Source organism: Emys orbicularis, chromosome 4 (assembly GCF_028017835.1).
Source record: "Emys orbicularis isolate rEmyOrb1 chromosome 4, rEmyOrb1.hap1, whole genome shotgun sequence".
Taxonomy (NCBI): domain Eukaryota; kingdom Metazoa; phylum Chordata; order Testudines; family Emydidae; genus Emys; species Emys orbicularis.
The window spans coordinates 94,379,266-94,392,863 of NC_088686.1; the positions used below are offsets into that span (position 1 = coordinate 94,379,266).

At 37.5% G+C, this 13,598-nt stretch overlaps 1 protein-coding gene across 1 annotated transcript in view; it reads left to right on the top strand.

Moving 5' to 3' along the window:
• The window catches only part of ELP4 (elongator acetyltransferase complex subunit 4), a 268,089-nt gene that overhangs the window by 8,906 nt on the left and 245,585 nt on the right, over positions 1 to 13,598 (top strand). Inside the window, exon 2 of the mRNA XM_065403949.1 lies at positions 943 to 978. Within this exon, the coding sequence (XP_065260021.1) occupies positions 943 to 978 (36 nt within the window). The remainder of the gene's footprint in view (positions 1 to 942; positions 979 to 13,598) is intronic.

The window sequence follows — 13,598 nt, forward strand, 5'->3', positions numbered from 1 at the left end:
AAAATCAACTCTAATGTAGTCACAATTCAAAATGTGTAGTAATGAATTCAACTGTTCTTTCAAGTGTACTAAGATGTAAGACAGGTTTCTGATAACTGAATATTAATTTCAGCTAACAGATTTTTTTGCTATGTTCATTTGATCATCAGTGATTGGTACATAATGACTGGTTATTTAAACAAAATGGGAAGAGAAAAACATTGACGCTCTTAGCTAAACAAGAGGATGGAGTGAATCCTTATTTTTTAACAACCAGTTAAAAAATTAACCAGTTATGTTTATCCAGGCAGGCCTCTATATATTTAAGGAGATGAGAAGTGTCAAACAAGGAAATGCTTTTAGGGTAGAAGCTTAATCTCTCGGATTTTATGTACTTAAAGACCCCATCCGACTCTCATTTGGTGAAATCTGGCTCCACTGAAGTCAATAAGAGTTTTTACCATTTACTTCAGTGCAGCCAGAATTTTCCCTGTTGACATCAGTGCGAGTTGGATGAGCCCTTGTTGAGGTACTCTGCATGGTTAATTGGTGGCTGTAGAGTTAGTATTATTAATTGCTACTAAATATGGACCCAATCCTGCACATTTTTATTCACATGAGTAGTCCCACTAAAGTAAGTGTTTGATTAAGGTTCTACAACATTATTGCAGTACTTAAGCTCAGTTGTGTAGATCTCTGCAGGATCTTTTCATATAGAGAATAGTACAATATATTGTGAAAGTAATTGTAATGTGTAATATATAATTACATGTAATATGTAATTATTTCATAATAGTGAATTGTAGGAAGTTTGCAAAGGTAATTAAAATGTTGTTCACATTTACATTTTTAAACTTGCTATATCATCTTTCTTTGACTTATAAACTAAGCAAACTTAATTGTTCTCTAAGGTAACATTAAAATGTAGTCTCATCTTGTTCTTGGTTTTTGTTTTGTTTCCAGGTGGAGGTTTAGCTGTTGGAACCCTTCTTCTTATTGGTTAGTATAGAATGTATGAATATATTGTGCTATACTTTTGTCACACTTAGCTAATATTTTATATAGCTATGATTACAATTTTTTTTTTAATTACACTCAAACTTTAATTCTCAGTACCCTCCATGTTTGCCTCTCTTCATGGTCAGTCATTCCCCATCTCCATAGCATTTAGTGGCAAACCAGATTTTTGCTCTGAACCTGGGCTTGGGGACTACCCATTGGGAAGAACTCTCCAGAATTCTCGCCTCCAAGCAGCACGCATGGCATACTCCCAGGTCTCCCTTTGTAGCAAAGCTTTAAAATCTTATAAACTCCCATTAAACTAAATTTCTTTGCCTTTATTGGTTTTGAGATTTTTCTCCCCAAAACTGCTAAACTTAGAACTTGGCTTTCTGAGGAGGGTTTGAAGGATAGCAGCTCTCTTCCTCTTCTCCCTCAGAAATGGCCAACAGAGATAGCAGATCACAGGAACTCAGCAACCAGCTGTAATGTGGACAAGGTCCATGCCAAGACAGCTAAGCAGGCCACGGTGAAACCTGGCTCCTAGCCAGCATGTGGGTAAGGTCCACACTGAAACAGTTGAGTAGGCCACATGGAAGCTCCCTTCACCGAGACCAGGCCGGAATCAGTGTCATAGAGCTGGAGTTAAGTTTTCCACAGCCTGCTGCCTCTCCCTTGAGAATGGGACCCCTATTCCCACGTAGAGCCTCATGAATCTTGGGTGGAGGCAAGGTGAAGGGGAGCCAGGAGTGAAGAAATACCTGCTCCCAGCCAGCATGTAGGCAAGATACATGCTGAGCTGATTAAAAAGGGTGCAAAGCATGCCCCCTTCCCACAGTGTTCTACCTGCACCATGAAAGGTGGCAGCTTCTGTGACCTTTCTGATACCAAATGAGTCATTTGTTTCCAGTTGCTATGGCTCATTCCTAATTCTATGCAGTTGTCCCCTGCTCAGCCTGGACCTAGCAACAAGGAGCATGAGGTGAAATGATTTAGAGTGGGATGTTGACTTGTCTTTTCTCTGCCTTCCAGCCTGCAGGAGTCCCACAGGAGGTCATAAAATGGCTACAGTTTTTCTTAGAGAAACATGAAGGATGAATGCCTTAACACTGTCCTTTCAATCTCAATAGTAACCTGCTCTCGGCCTTCTCACAGGGGATTGGCCCAGAGACTGGTGAAGGATAGATACTGCGGATTCAGCTCCTAAAGGGTCAGCACAAAAACTTAAAATATGTAATGAGAGAGTCTCGCTTCTAGATCCTTTAAAGAGGAGAAAACTAAAGCTGAGCCTTTGAGTGAGATACCTCAGACTCTCAGCCAAGCATCCAGAATTAAGCACAAAAGGGCATCTGTCGTCTCAGGTTCTTCTTCTTTAAAAAATGCCTCCCCTTCTGAAAACAAAACAACAAAACACTTGCAAAGTTGAGGAAGAGCTATGTAATTTTTCCTCAAATGGTTTATGGGTGTGATTAAGATGGAGTGGGAATTCCCTATCAAGGACTACTTGTACATATGGACTAAGGTTTCCATTACTCTGCCTGAATTTAAGGTTGCTGCATCCTTCTTAGTAAAGGGCACAGTCATGCCAGCTGAGGGAACATTCCTGCCAAACCTGCAGACAGGAGAATAGGATTGTGACTCAGACTAAACTTGGATATAGCAGCCTAAGCCCTGAGAATATTGGTTGCAGTCTCTTATTGTGGAGGTCCATTGTGAGCACATGCAAAAGAAAAATTACATCAAATCTATTTTAAACAAGATTTTCCTGCCAGCCTTTTTTAGAACTGATACCTCACCTGACTGATTTGCTGCATATTCAAAACTTCCATAGATGTGTCCTAGTGCAACTATTGCTCCATTTGAATAAATTGGGGCTAACCTCTGATATCCTTCCAACTATTTTGTTAAACACTGTGAGGATCATAAACCCCGTGTGACTACTTTGTCTCTAGGCAAAGGAATAAGTCCCTCCCTCCTTCCAATGAGAGAATCTTCAAACTACCTTATGTCATAGGTGTTTTCTTTGAAGCTGTTGCACCAGGTTCCAATGTAGAGATTACACATTAGGATGAGGGCATTTCTGCCTTTTGTGAGAGTTGGAAGATCAAGGAAAATCATGTAATCTCAAAAGCTTCTCTTGTTTTTGGGTTCCCAAGTCTCTGCAGATTTCCCCCAGCTCCACCCCAATGAAGAGTGTTTCATAGTGGGCACTCATCTGGGAGTGAACCACCTCAGAAAATGGGTGCTTGAAATAATCAGGGGAAGGATATTCAGAAGAACTATAGAATTCAATCCTTGCCCCTTGGCCAAGTTTATCTTTTCTCCAAAGTAAATGAAAATAAACCAACACTATCAGCAAGACCCTTTGTAGAATCAGAAGGTGAAGGGTGAATGGTTCATCTCCTACTCGTTGGAACAATAGAACCAGTTCTGAGGAGAGACAGATATTTTTGGAAAGGGCATAAGATTTTTTGTGGTATGAAGAGAAACAATGACATATAGTCCATTTTAAATCTCAAGTCTCTCAGCAAGTCCATAAAGAGATTAATATTCCAGTTGGAAATATGAAATCCATCATTACAGCATTATCTTCCCAGAACTTTACAGTATGAAAATAAACCTGGAGTTCTACTGAAGATGTGATCGGGGAGAGCTACCCAGAAATTCTTTAACTTCTGCTACAAGAAGTATTTTCAATGAGGTTTCATGAGCCCCTTTTTGGAACTTATAACTTCTATATTGGTATTCACAAATGTAGTATCTTTGCTTCCTTCCTTATCTAAGAAGTGGGCTAAAAGATCTCCTTTATGCCTTCTCCCCTCAGTCACTGAGTGTAAAGATGGTAAAGAATATTGTGAAGGAACAGGCCACAGTGATTATAATCATATTAACCCTTAGGTCTTATAGTCTTACTAACCCTCAGGTCTTTCCTCAATTAGGTCTGAGAAGCGTAATTGGAACCTTCTTTCAAACGTCCAGCACATACATGCACGCACTCTAAAAAGGGCTTATCCTGAACGGATATCCCATGCCACCTAATTCGTCATTTGGGAAGCTGAGAGGAAGGAATTACAGTGTCTCATTCTAAGAAGGTGATGAGCAGCCACCTAGCAACTTAGAAGAAATATACAAATATCATAAACTGGAGGTCTAGATATTAATGTTACAAAGAACATTCATCAGGGCAAAGTCAGTTGAAGCAAATGACAAGTTGGCCTGATCATCAGACTCAAGGCCAATGCTCTTTGGAAAGACAAGTCAGTGACTGCAGGCATATTGCACTGTAAGAAAACCAGGAAAATCTCTTATTGCAGTCAGATAAACAGGTTCCTGAGGACCACTACTCTTACCAGTCCACTGGCAAGATGCAGATTCTTCTAGCCCACAGATCAAAAGCACGGCAACTTCTAATAAAACTACCTTTCAACTTCACAGTTGGTAGGTCTCTTCCTCTTCTTGCTGAAAGTATCTTGCCTACTTGGCACCTCCTTGTCCAAGGAAGCTAAGGAGTTTGGTATGCTCGGAGTGAAACCTGAGTTACACATTTGTACTTCTGTGAACTAGTTAGGCCTCCATTGCCAAAAATACCACAGTCTTCCTCACATAATAGAAAGTAGTGTTGGTGCTCTTCTGGTTGAAACAAATACCCTATGGAAGTAGAAATGCATAAGTTACATGTGAATGGAGTCTACAGAGTGTGTGTGTGTGTGTGTGTGTGTGTGTGTGTGTGTGTGTGTGTGTGTGTGTGTGTATATACATATATACACACACACACACACACTCTGTAGACTCCATTCACATGTAACTTATGTGCTCTCTCTCTCTCTCTCTCTCTCTCTATATATATATAGACTCCATTCACATGTAACTTATGTACACTCTCTCTCTATATATAGAGAGAGACATTCAAAGCCTCAGGTATGACTCTTCTTCTTACTATGCACTTTGTGTGATCTCTCTATTGTTGCTCTTTTCACACATCTTATCAGGATCTCTGTAAGGTTACTTACAGGGTCTTCCATCTATACTTTCTTAATACTATAAAGTTAACACTCTTACCCCATCTGATACAGGGTTTGATAGAAGTCTGTTCCTCAACAGGGTGGCTGTTAAACCTTAAGTTCCTATTCAGTTCTACACGGGTAAACTGAGTCCCTCCTTGCCTAGGGTGATTTGCTGCTTTCTACATCCCTGCTCTGAAGACTGACGGACATCGAGGGGACAGAGAGGAAAAATTCTCTTGTAAATTTTCATTCTAGGACTCTCCATATCAGATCGTCTGATCATGCCTTGGAAGAATGCATTATGTTCAGAGTGAGGGGTGTGGGTGTGGTTGGTTGGTTTGTTTTTTTCCCCTCCCCCCTGGCTATTGCTTGCTTGCTTGCTTGTTAAATAGTGTGAAAAGGAAAAGGGTGTTCCTCCAGAAAATTGCTAAATTTTTCATGTCAAGGCTCTGCTGTAAATGGTTTGAGTTGGATAGCACTTTATATAATTAGTATTTTTCAGCTTTGGAAGCTGTTGTTCTGGAGAGTTCTTTCTGAGCAGTGAACCTAAGCCCAAGTTCAGAGCAAAGAACTGATCTGCCTCCCGTTACTGTGGCAATGGGGAATGTCCCACTATGAAGGCTGTCTAACATGGAGGGTCTTAAAATGAAAATTCACAGGTAAGATAGAATTTTTCCTATTTCTTACTACTTTTTTTAAATATATCTAATCCTTCCTCAAACCAATGCAGCCTGTCTTTCCACAGGATAAAACAAAATTCACTGTAGAGAAATACCTGGGCTACTGATCTCAGTGTCTGCAGAGTTGGGGCTGGAAATAAAAGATGCAAAAATATCAAAAGTTCCATGATTAATATGAGGCTTATTTGGTATTATATTGGACCCTGCAAAACTGCTGAGGCTCAAAATCAGCATTAATAAAAATTAGAATTGTGATTAAAAATAATGAGAACTCCATAAACTTGCTTGTTTAATAGTGCAGTGTTCTTGGAGAAACAAAATATAAATAATGAACCTGATCCGGTAGTCTTTCAAGCAAAATTCCCACTGACTTAAATTGGCACCAATGGGAAATGTAAGGATAGCAAATAAGATAAGTCGTTGTTGACTATTGGAGGAGAATTGCTCCAGAGTGGTGTAGGGGGCTGTTCAACCTCAGCAACTTTGAGAAAATTATGTAAGAGACAAACATTAACTATGAAATTTAGTCTTGTTTCTTAGAGATTAGAGAAGACTAAATAAATGGAAATCCTATTCTTGTATGTATGTTTCATGTGGAAACTTTTTCCAACAGTAATCAACATATATATACATTTGTATGTTCATTTTTATTCATAAAGCATGTATCTTAAACACATATTAAACACCAAAAAGTATTAAAGGTTTAATACAAACTGACATTTCTGAATATTCAGTAAAATTGACAGGGTTATATGCTTCTATAAAGGGATTGGGAACGGTGAATTGGCTTGTGTTTGACTCAAATTATTACAACTATAATGATATATAAAGGGTGCAGCTTTTTTAGCAGCATTAATTTTTTTCGTTTTATGTACATTTTAGTACATATGAAAGTACCACAGAACTGGTTCAGTATAGGTAACAGAAGTACAATCTTCCCCATTCTGCTCTACTAATATACCTGTAGCCATCTTTACAACTAAGAGCTAATTTAATCTAACTTCAAAAAGATCTTTATTGGAATGAAAATCTGTGCAAGTATGGCCAAAGTGCGAACAAGGACATACTCTGTTTGGCAGTAGTTCCAAGACATCAAGCATCTGCCCAAGATATGGTTTCACTATATTAAGAGATTTAATCATTTACATCTAGTTATCAAAGATTATAAGGCCAAAAGGGACCACAGTGATCATCTGTTTACTACCTCTTGTATAACACAGGCCATAGGACTTCCCTGAATTAATTCCTGTTTGAGTAGACCATATCCTTTTATAAAAATATATAATCTTGATTTTAAAATTTCCAGTGATTGAGAATCCACCATGACTCTTGATAAATTGTTCCAATGATTAATTACCTTCCCTGTAACAAATGTGCACCTTATTGCTAGTCTAAATTTGTCTAGCTTCAACTTCCAGCCTTTGGATCTTGTTCCTCCTGTATAGACTGTGATCAAGTCACCCATTAACCTTCTTTTTGTTAAACTAAATAGATTGAGCTCCTTAAATCTATAAGGCATGTTTTCCAATTATTTAAACATTCTTGTGGCTCTTTGAACCATCTCCAGTTCATCAACATCCTTCTTGAATTGTGGATACCAGAATTGGACACTATATTCCAGTAGCAGTTGCCCCAGTCACAAATACAGAGGTAATATAACCTCCCTATTCCTACTTGATATTCCTCTGTTTACACAACCGAGGATCGCAGTAGTCCTTTTGATCACCGCTTCACAGCTCACGTTCAGTTGATTATCCACCATGGCCCCCAATTTCTTTTCAGGGTCGCTGCTTCCCCACAGGATAGGGGTCTCTATCCTGTGGGTATGACCTATATTCTTTGTCCTAAATTTATGACTTCACATTTTGCTATGTTAAAACATATTGTTTGTTCGCTTCCAGTTTACCAAATGATCCAGGTTGCTCTGTATCAGTGACCTGTCCTCTTAATTATTTACTATTCACACAATCTTTGTATCATCTACAAACTTTATTAGTAATGGCTTTGTTTTCTTCCAGGTCATTGATAAAAATGTTAAATAGTGAAGGCTAAAAACTGGTCCCTGCAGGACTCCACTGGAAACACACCCCTTCAATCATTACTCCCCATTTACAATTACATTTTGATCTAGTTTTTTAATCCATTTTACATGTGCCGTGTTGATTTTTGTATCTTTCTAGTTTCTTAATCCAAATGTCATATAGTACCAAGTGAAATGCCTTACACAAGCCAATTACGTCAATACTGTTGTTTTTATCAACCACATTTGTAATGTAAAGGCCTATATTTACCTAGGTTGTTTTATTTACCCTCTTTAAATATTGGCACAACATTAGCTTTCATACAGTCTTTTGGAATGTCTTCAGTGTTCCAGGATTTACTGAAAATCAGCATTAACGATCCAGAGAGCTCCTCAGCAAGCTCTTTTAAAACTCTTGGATGCAAGTTATCCAGAGCTGCTGATTTTAAAATGTCTGTCTTTATTAGCTCCTGTTTTAACATCCTCCTGAGTTAGTGTTGGAATTTGAAGTATTTCGTTATCATTATTGTATAGCTATATGAAGGTTTTAAGAGTCTGGGTTTCATGTCTATGATTTTCTAACTAAAGATTAAAGTCCAAGAGGGATGGGAAGGCTTGACGTTCACTTACCTTACTTGCTGGTAAGAGAGCAGTTTTTCATGTGTTGAGTGGGGGGAAAAAACATTCTACCTCTGGTAGTTGATTAAACTAAGGCAGACAGAAGGCTAGGACAGTGATGAATCTTAAGCAGATGTAGACTATCAATTGATATTCCAGCTCAAGTCTGAATTTGGAAAAGAGAAGACCAAGAGAAATAGGGACAATGATAGGTTAAGGCAGAAATCCCATAGAATATCACGTTGAGGTTACTAGTGTTACAGGAACCCAAAAAAGAACAGGTGGAGAAACTGGAATAAAATCAACAGAGGAAAATGTCTGAGATTTCTGAGAACTGTGTTGAGTAACTGAGAAGGGAAGTCAATGGTATCAGATAGAACATGAAGGTCAAGATCTTTCTAATGCTAGGTTCTCCCATTGCCTGTTACAATATGGTGTATCTCAAGATACTGAAACTTATAATTTATAGTGCCGTAAGTACATGAACTGTACAGAACAAATAATAAGACAAGGTCCTCACCCTGAAGACAGCCTAGGGAAGGGCAAAATTGCTGGGCAATACTTCTGCCACGTTGAGGTGGGAAAACAATGGTAGGATTTTTGGGGGGGGGAAATGGATTCTACAGAAGGTTCAGCAGGAGGAGACCGAAGGGATTTGGGATCAGGTGACAAGCCATTACAAGCACAATGTTCAGCCAGAAAGCAGGCAGAAGGCATAGAGTGGGAAAAATAAATGAAAGGGGGGCAGTAAGGATTGGAAGTAATAAAGGAACTAAACAAGTGGGAAGACAGGAGAGCAAAAATGTAGACAAGAACAAGATTATGCAGGGCTTGAAAATAAATTAAAATAAATTAATGGAGATATCCTATCTCTCCTAGAGCTGGAAGGGACCTTGAAAGGTCATCGAGTCCAGCCCCCTGCCTTCACTAGCAGGACCAAGTACTGATTTTGCCCCAGATCCCTAAGTGGCCCCCTCAAGGATTGAACTCACAACCCTGGGTTTAGCAGGCCAATGCTCAAACCACTGAGCTATCCGTCCCTCCCTAAATGAAAATGAAGCTGAGTCTCTTGCTCTTGATGTGGTAAAAAATGGGAAGCTACTAAGGGATTTGAGAAGGCATCTAATCAGATGAGCTGAAGGAAAAGATGAGTGAAATCCCGCTGAAGTCCACAGCAAAACTCACATTGACTTCAATAGAGCTAAAATTTCACCTCATGACGTTCTCTGAGTGCATAGCTAGCAATTCTCATTCATGGGTTATGAGTTCATTCATTAGATACCAGATATAAAGAAAGAAGCAACAGAGGAGTTATTAGCATAAAGGTAATAGCTGGAAGTGTGGGAGAGAATGTATTTAAGATCTAAAATCTAACATTTTAGACTTAAATAAAAAAAAAATCTAAAACAATTCTGAAGTATATAATGTTATACAAAAGACATTCAAGAAAGAACTGTATTTTTTCATGTAACTACACTGAAGACCTTGAAACTGGTTTTAAAGCTAGCACAGTGAGTATTGTAACTGGATTGTTAGAATGGCTCATCAATAATACAGAAAAACAGTAAAATCCTGTCATGAGATTAGTCTAGGCAAGCTTTATATTTCACAGGATTGAAGCTGTCAGTGTTAAACCTCCTAGGAGGATCCTTCAGCATTGTACTCCAAGTATAGTAAAAAGGTTAAATTCTTTTTTTAACATTCTCTAAGGCAAGGATAAATTGCATTACTCTAAGATTAGCTCCCTTTGCAAATTAAATGCTCATCTTCATTATTTGACACCTATTATCCTGGTTAATTTAACCAAGTAATAGTAGATTCAGGGTATTAAAATGTTTGTCTTAATTATTATGGTTCTCTAGGGATGCAATAATATAGGTTGCTGGACATTCTTGTAAAATATTATTTGGCATACAGTATGTATATATTTAAAGTTAAGTTTTCTAGCAGTGCTACTTTATAGCAGAGAACATCTTGATTCCCAGATAAACTGAAGTCTGTTTGCTCTTCTATGTTATTTCTTTTACCAGGCTTGAAGTGACCATATGTACTAATTGTTCATCTAATGTTCCAGTATCCTAGGAACTTCTTTTGGGACACCTGTAACTTCCCAATTTATTTCATTAGTCAAAACATTTGGTTTTGTAAAACTTCTTTTGTTCAAGATATTTTGCTATACCAGGTAAAACTTGCTCTGTGTTTACCAGAAACAAATAGTCCAGTGGAACCAGTGTTCAGTGTTGTGAACAGTTTTTGGAGTGAAGTGAAAAGTTGAATGACACTATTAAAACTGTTCTTTTGCTGAAAGTGAATGTTAACAACACTTGTTCAGTGTTTCATGTTAAACTCATTCAGAACGCTATGTTGCTGGAAAAAAATCATGCACTTTGAGAAATATGTACTTGTTGTTTCTGAGTCAGGAGCAAAAAGTAGTAACAACAGCATACACTTTTTTTTAAGTGTCCGAACCTTAAAAAATATCACCAGAAAAGTGTTCTGTTTTTTTAATTTTTAAAATGTGTGCCTTAATCATGCTACATGCCTAATTTCTAAAGACAGTACTATGTACTGTAGTTTTGAAGGACTCGGTTAACACAGTGGTGCACACAGTATAGGAACCTGGATTGAATGTCACAATTCTTACACACTTTAAAAAAGTTAAGCTTTTGTTGTTGCTTTTGCCATTTGTCGAGGTCACTGATAGTTGAAGGTTTTAAAGGTTATCATATCAGAGGGTTTTGTTCGGTAGCTGAGGTCAGGTTAAAAAAAAAATGTTAAACCATAACATGTATTTTGTTAGAGGCAGGACTATACTTGTACATTCTAAGCCTTGAAGCAGTTTCAGCTACTTTAATTAGCTACTATTATTTTTGTTAGACATGCAATTTAACCTGACTGATAAGGGTACTCTTCACTTGTCAATATAATTGACTTTATCACCTTTTAAAAAGTTTAAAAAGGTAATCTCTGGAGAGGTACAAATCAGTGATTTGCCAAATATAATTATACAAAATACAACATGTCAAAATTCACCTTCCTGCAGAATGGCTGAATGCCAAATATTGTAACATATATGTTTGCCAACTCTGGTTTTGGCGTGTGCTAATTAAATGCAAGTGACACGGACTAAATTCCCTCAAGCTTAGTAACTGTGGACATTAGTAAAATAGCTTTAAATGGAATTTCAGATACTGAAGATGATTAAAACAATCACATCTCATAACCTGCAGCAGTTTTGGTGAGATGTTTTGTCGCTAAAGAAAGACTCACCTTAGGTCACACCACTGTATTGTAGTATTGTCTGGAGAAAAAAATATCAATACTGATGGATTGTGACAGTTTTTGACAGCTTTAGGGCAACCTGTCTAGACTTTCTACAAAAAGTGGTATTTGTATATTGCTGCAAATTTTCTCCCCAGATAGCTTTCTGCTTTTTAAATAAGTACGCTACTAGTTATCTTCTGGAAGTTTTCAAGGGCCCTTATGCCATTTTAAAAGGGTCTTTATAAACATGATCCACACTAGAGCTATCAAATGATTAATCACGCTGTTAAAAAAAAAAAATAGAATACCATTTATTTAAATATTTTTGGATGTTTTCTACATTTTCAAATATATTGATTTCAATTACAACACAGAATACAAAGTGTATAGTGCTCACTTTATATTTTTGATTACAAATATTAGTGCTGTAAAAAACAAAAGAAATAATATTTTTCAATTCACCTCATACAAGTACTGTAATGCAATCTTTTTATCATGGAAGTTGAGCTTACAAATGTGGAATTATGTACAAAAAATAACTGCACTGAAAAATAAAACAATGTAAAATGTTAGAGCCTACAAGTCCACTCTGTCCTACTTCTTGTTCAGCCAATCGCTCAGACAAACAAGTTTCTTTACGTTTTCAATAGATAATGCTGCCTGCTTCTTGTTTACAATGTCACCTGAAAGTGAGAATAGGCACTCACATGGCACTGTTGTAGCAAGCATTGCAAGATATTTACGTGCCAGATGTGCTAAAGAGCTGTATGTCCCTTCATGCTTCAACCACCATTCCAGAGGACATACATCCATGCGGATGATGGGTTCTGCTCAATAATGATCCAAAGCAGTGCGGACGGACGCGTGTTCATTTTCATCATCTGAGTCAGATGCCACCAGCAGAAGGTTGTTTTTCTTTTTTGGTGGTTCGGATTCTGTAGTTGCTGCATCGAAGTCTTGCTCTTTTAAGACTTCTGAAAGCATGCTCCACAGCTCATCCCTCTCAGATTTTGGAAGGCGCTTCAGATTCTTAAACCTTGGGTCGAGTGCTATAGCTATCTTTAGAAATCTCACATGTGTACCTTCTTTGCATTTTGTCAAATCTGCGGTGAAAGTGTTCTTAAAATGAACAACATCCTGGGTCATCATCTAAGACTGCTATAACATTAAATATATGGCAGAATGTGGGTAAAGCAGAGCAGGAGACACCATTCTCCCCCAAGGAGTTCAGTCAAAAATTTAATTAAACATTATTTTTTAACGAGCGTCATCAGCATGGAAGCATGTCTTCTGGAGTGATGGCCAAAGCATGAAGGGGCATACGAATGTTTAGCATATCTGGCACGTAAATACCTTGCAATACCGTCTACAAAAGTGCCATGAGAACACCTGTTCTCCCTTTCTGGTGATTATTGTAAATAAGAAGCGGGTAGCATTATTTCCTGAACTAAGTGGATTTGTATGCTCTAAAGTTTTACATTGTTTGTTTTTGAGTGCAATTGTGTAACACAAAAAAGTCTACATTTATAAGCTGCACTTTCATGATGAAGAGATTGCACTACAGTACTTGTATGAGGTGAATTGAAAAATACTATTTCTTTTGTTTATATTATTATTTGTATTACAAATATTTGCACTGTAAAAATGATAAAGTAAGCTTTATTCACTTTGTATTCTATATTGTAATTGAAATCAATATATTTCAAAATGTAGAAAAACATCCTAAAATATTTAATAAATTTCAATTGGTATTCTATTCCTTAACAGTGCGATTAAAACTGCGATTATTTTTAATAATCACAATTAGTTTTTTTGAGTTAATCACGTGAGTTAACTGCGATTCATCAACAGCTCTAATCCACACATCGCAGTTTGTTTGGATTTTTTTGGTGTGTTTTTCCTCAAATACTTAACCCAACCCCTAACAAGAATAACTCGTATCAATTGGATACAGTTTTACTTACTCTTTTACTTGTAGTCTTTTGTCCACATCCTCAGCTGGTGTAAATCAATATAGTTCCATTAGGGATCTTG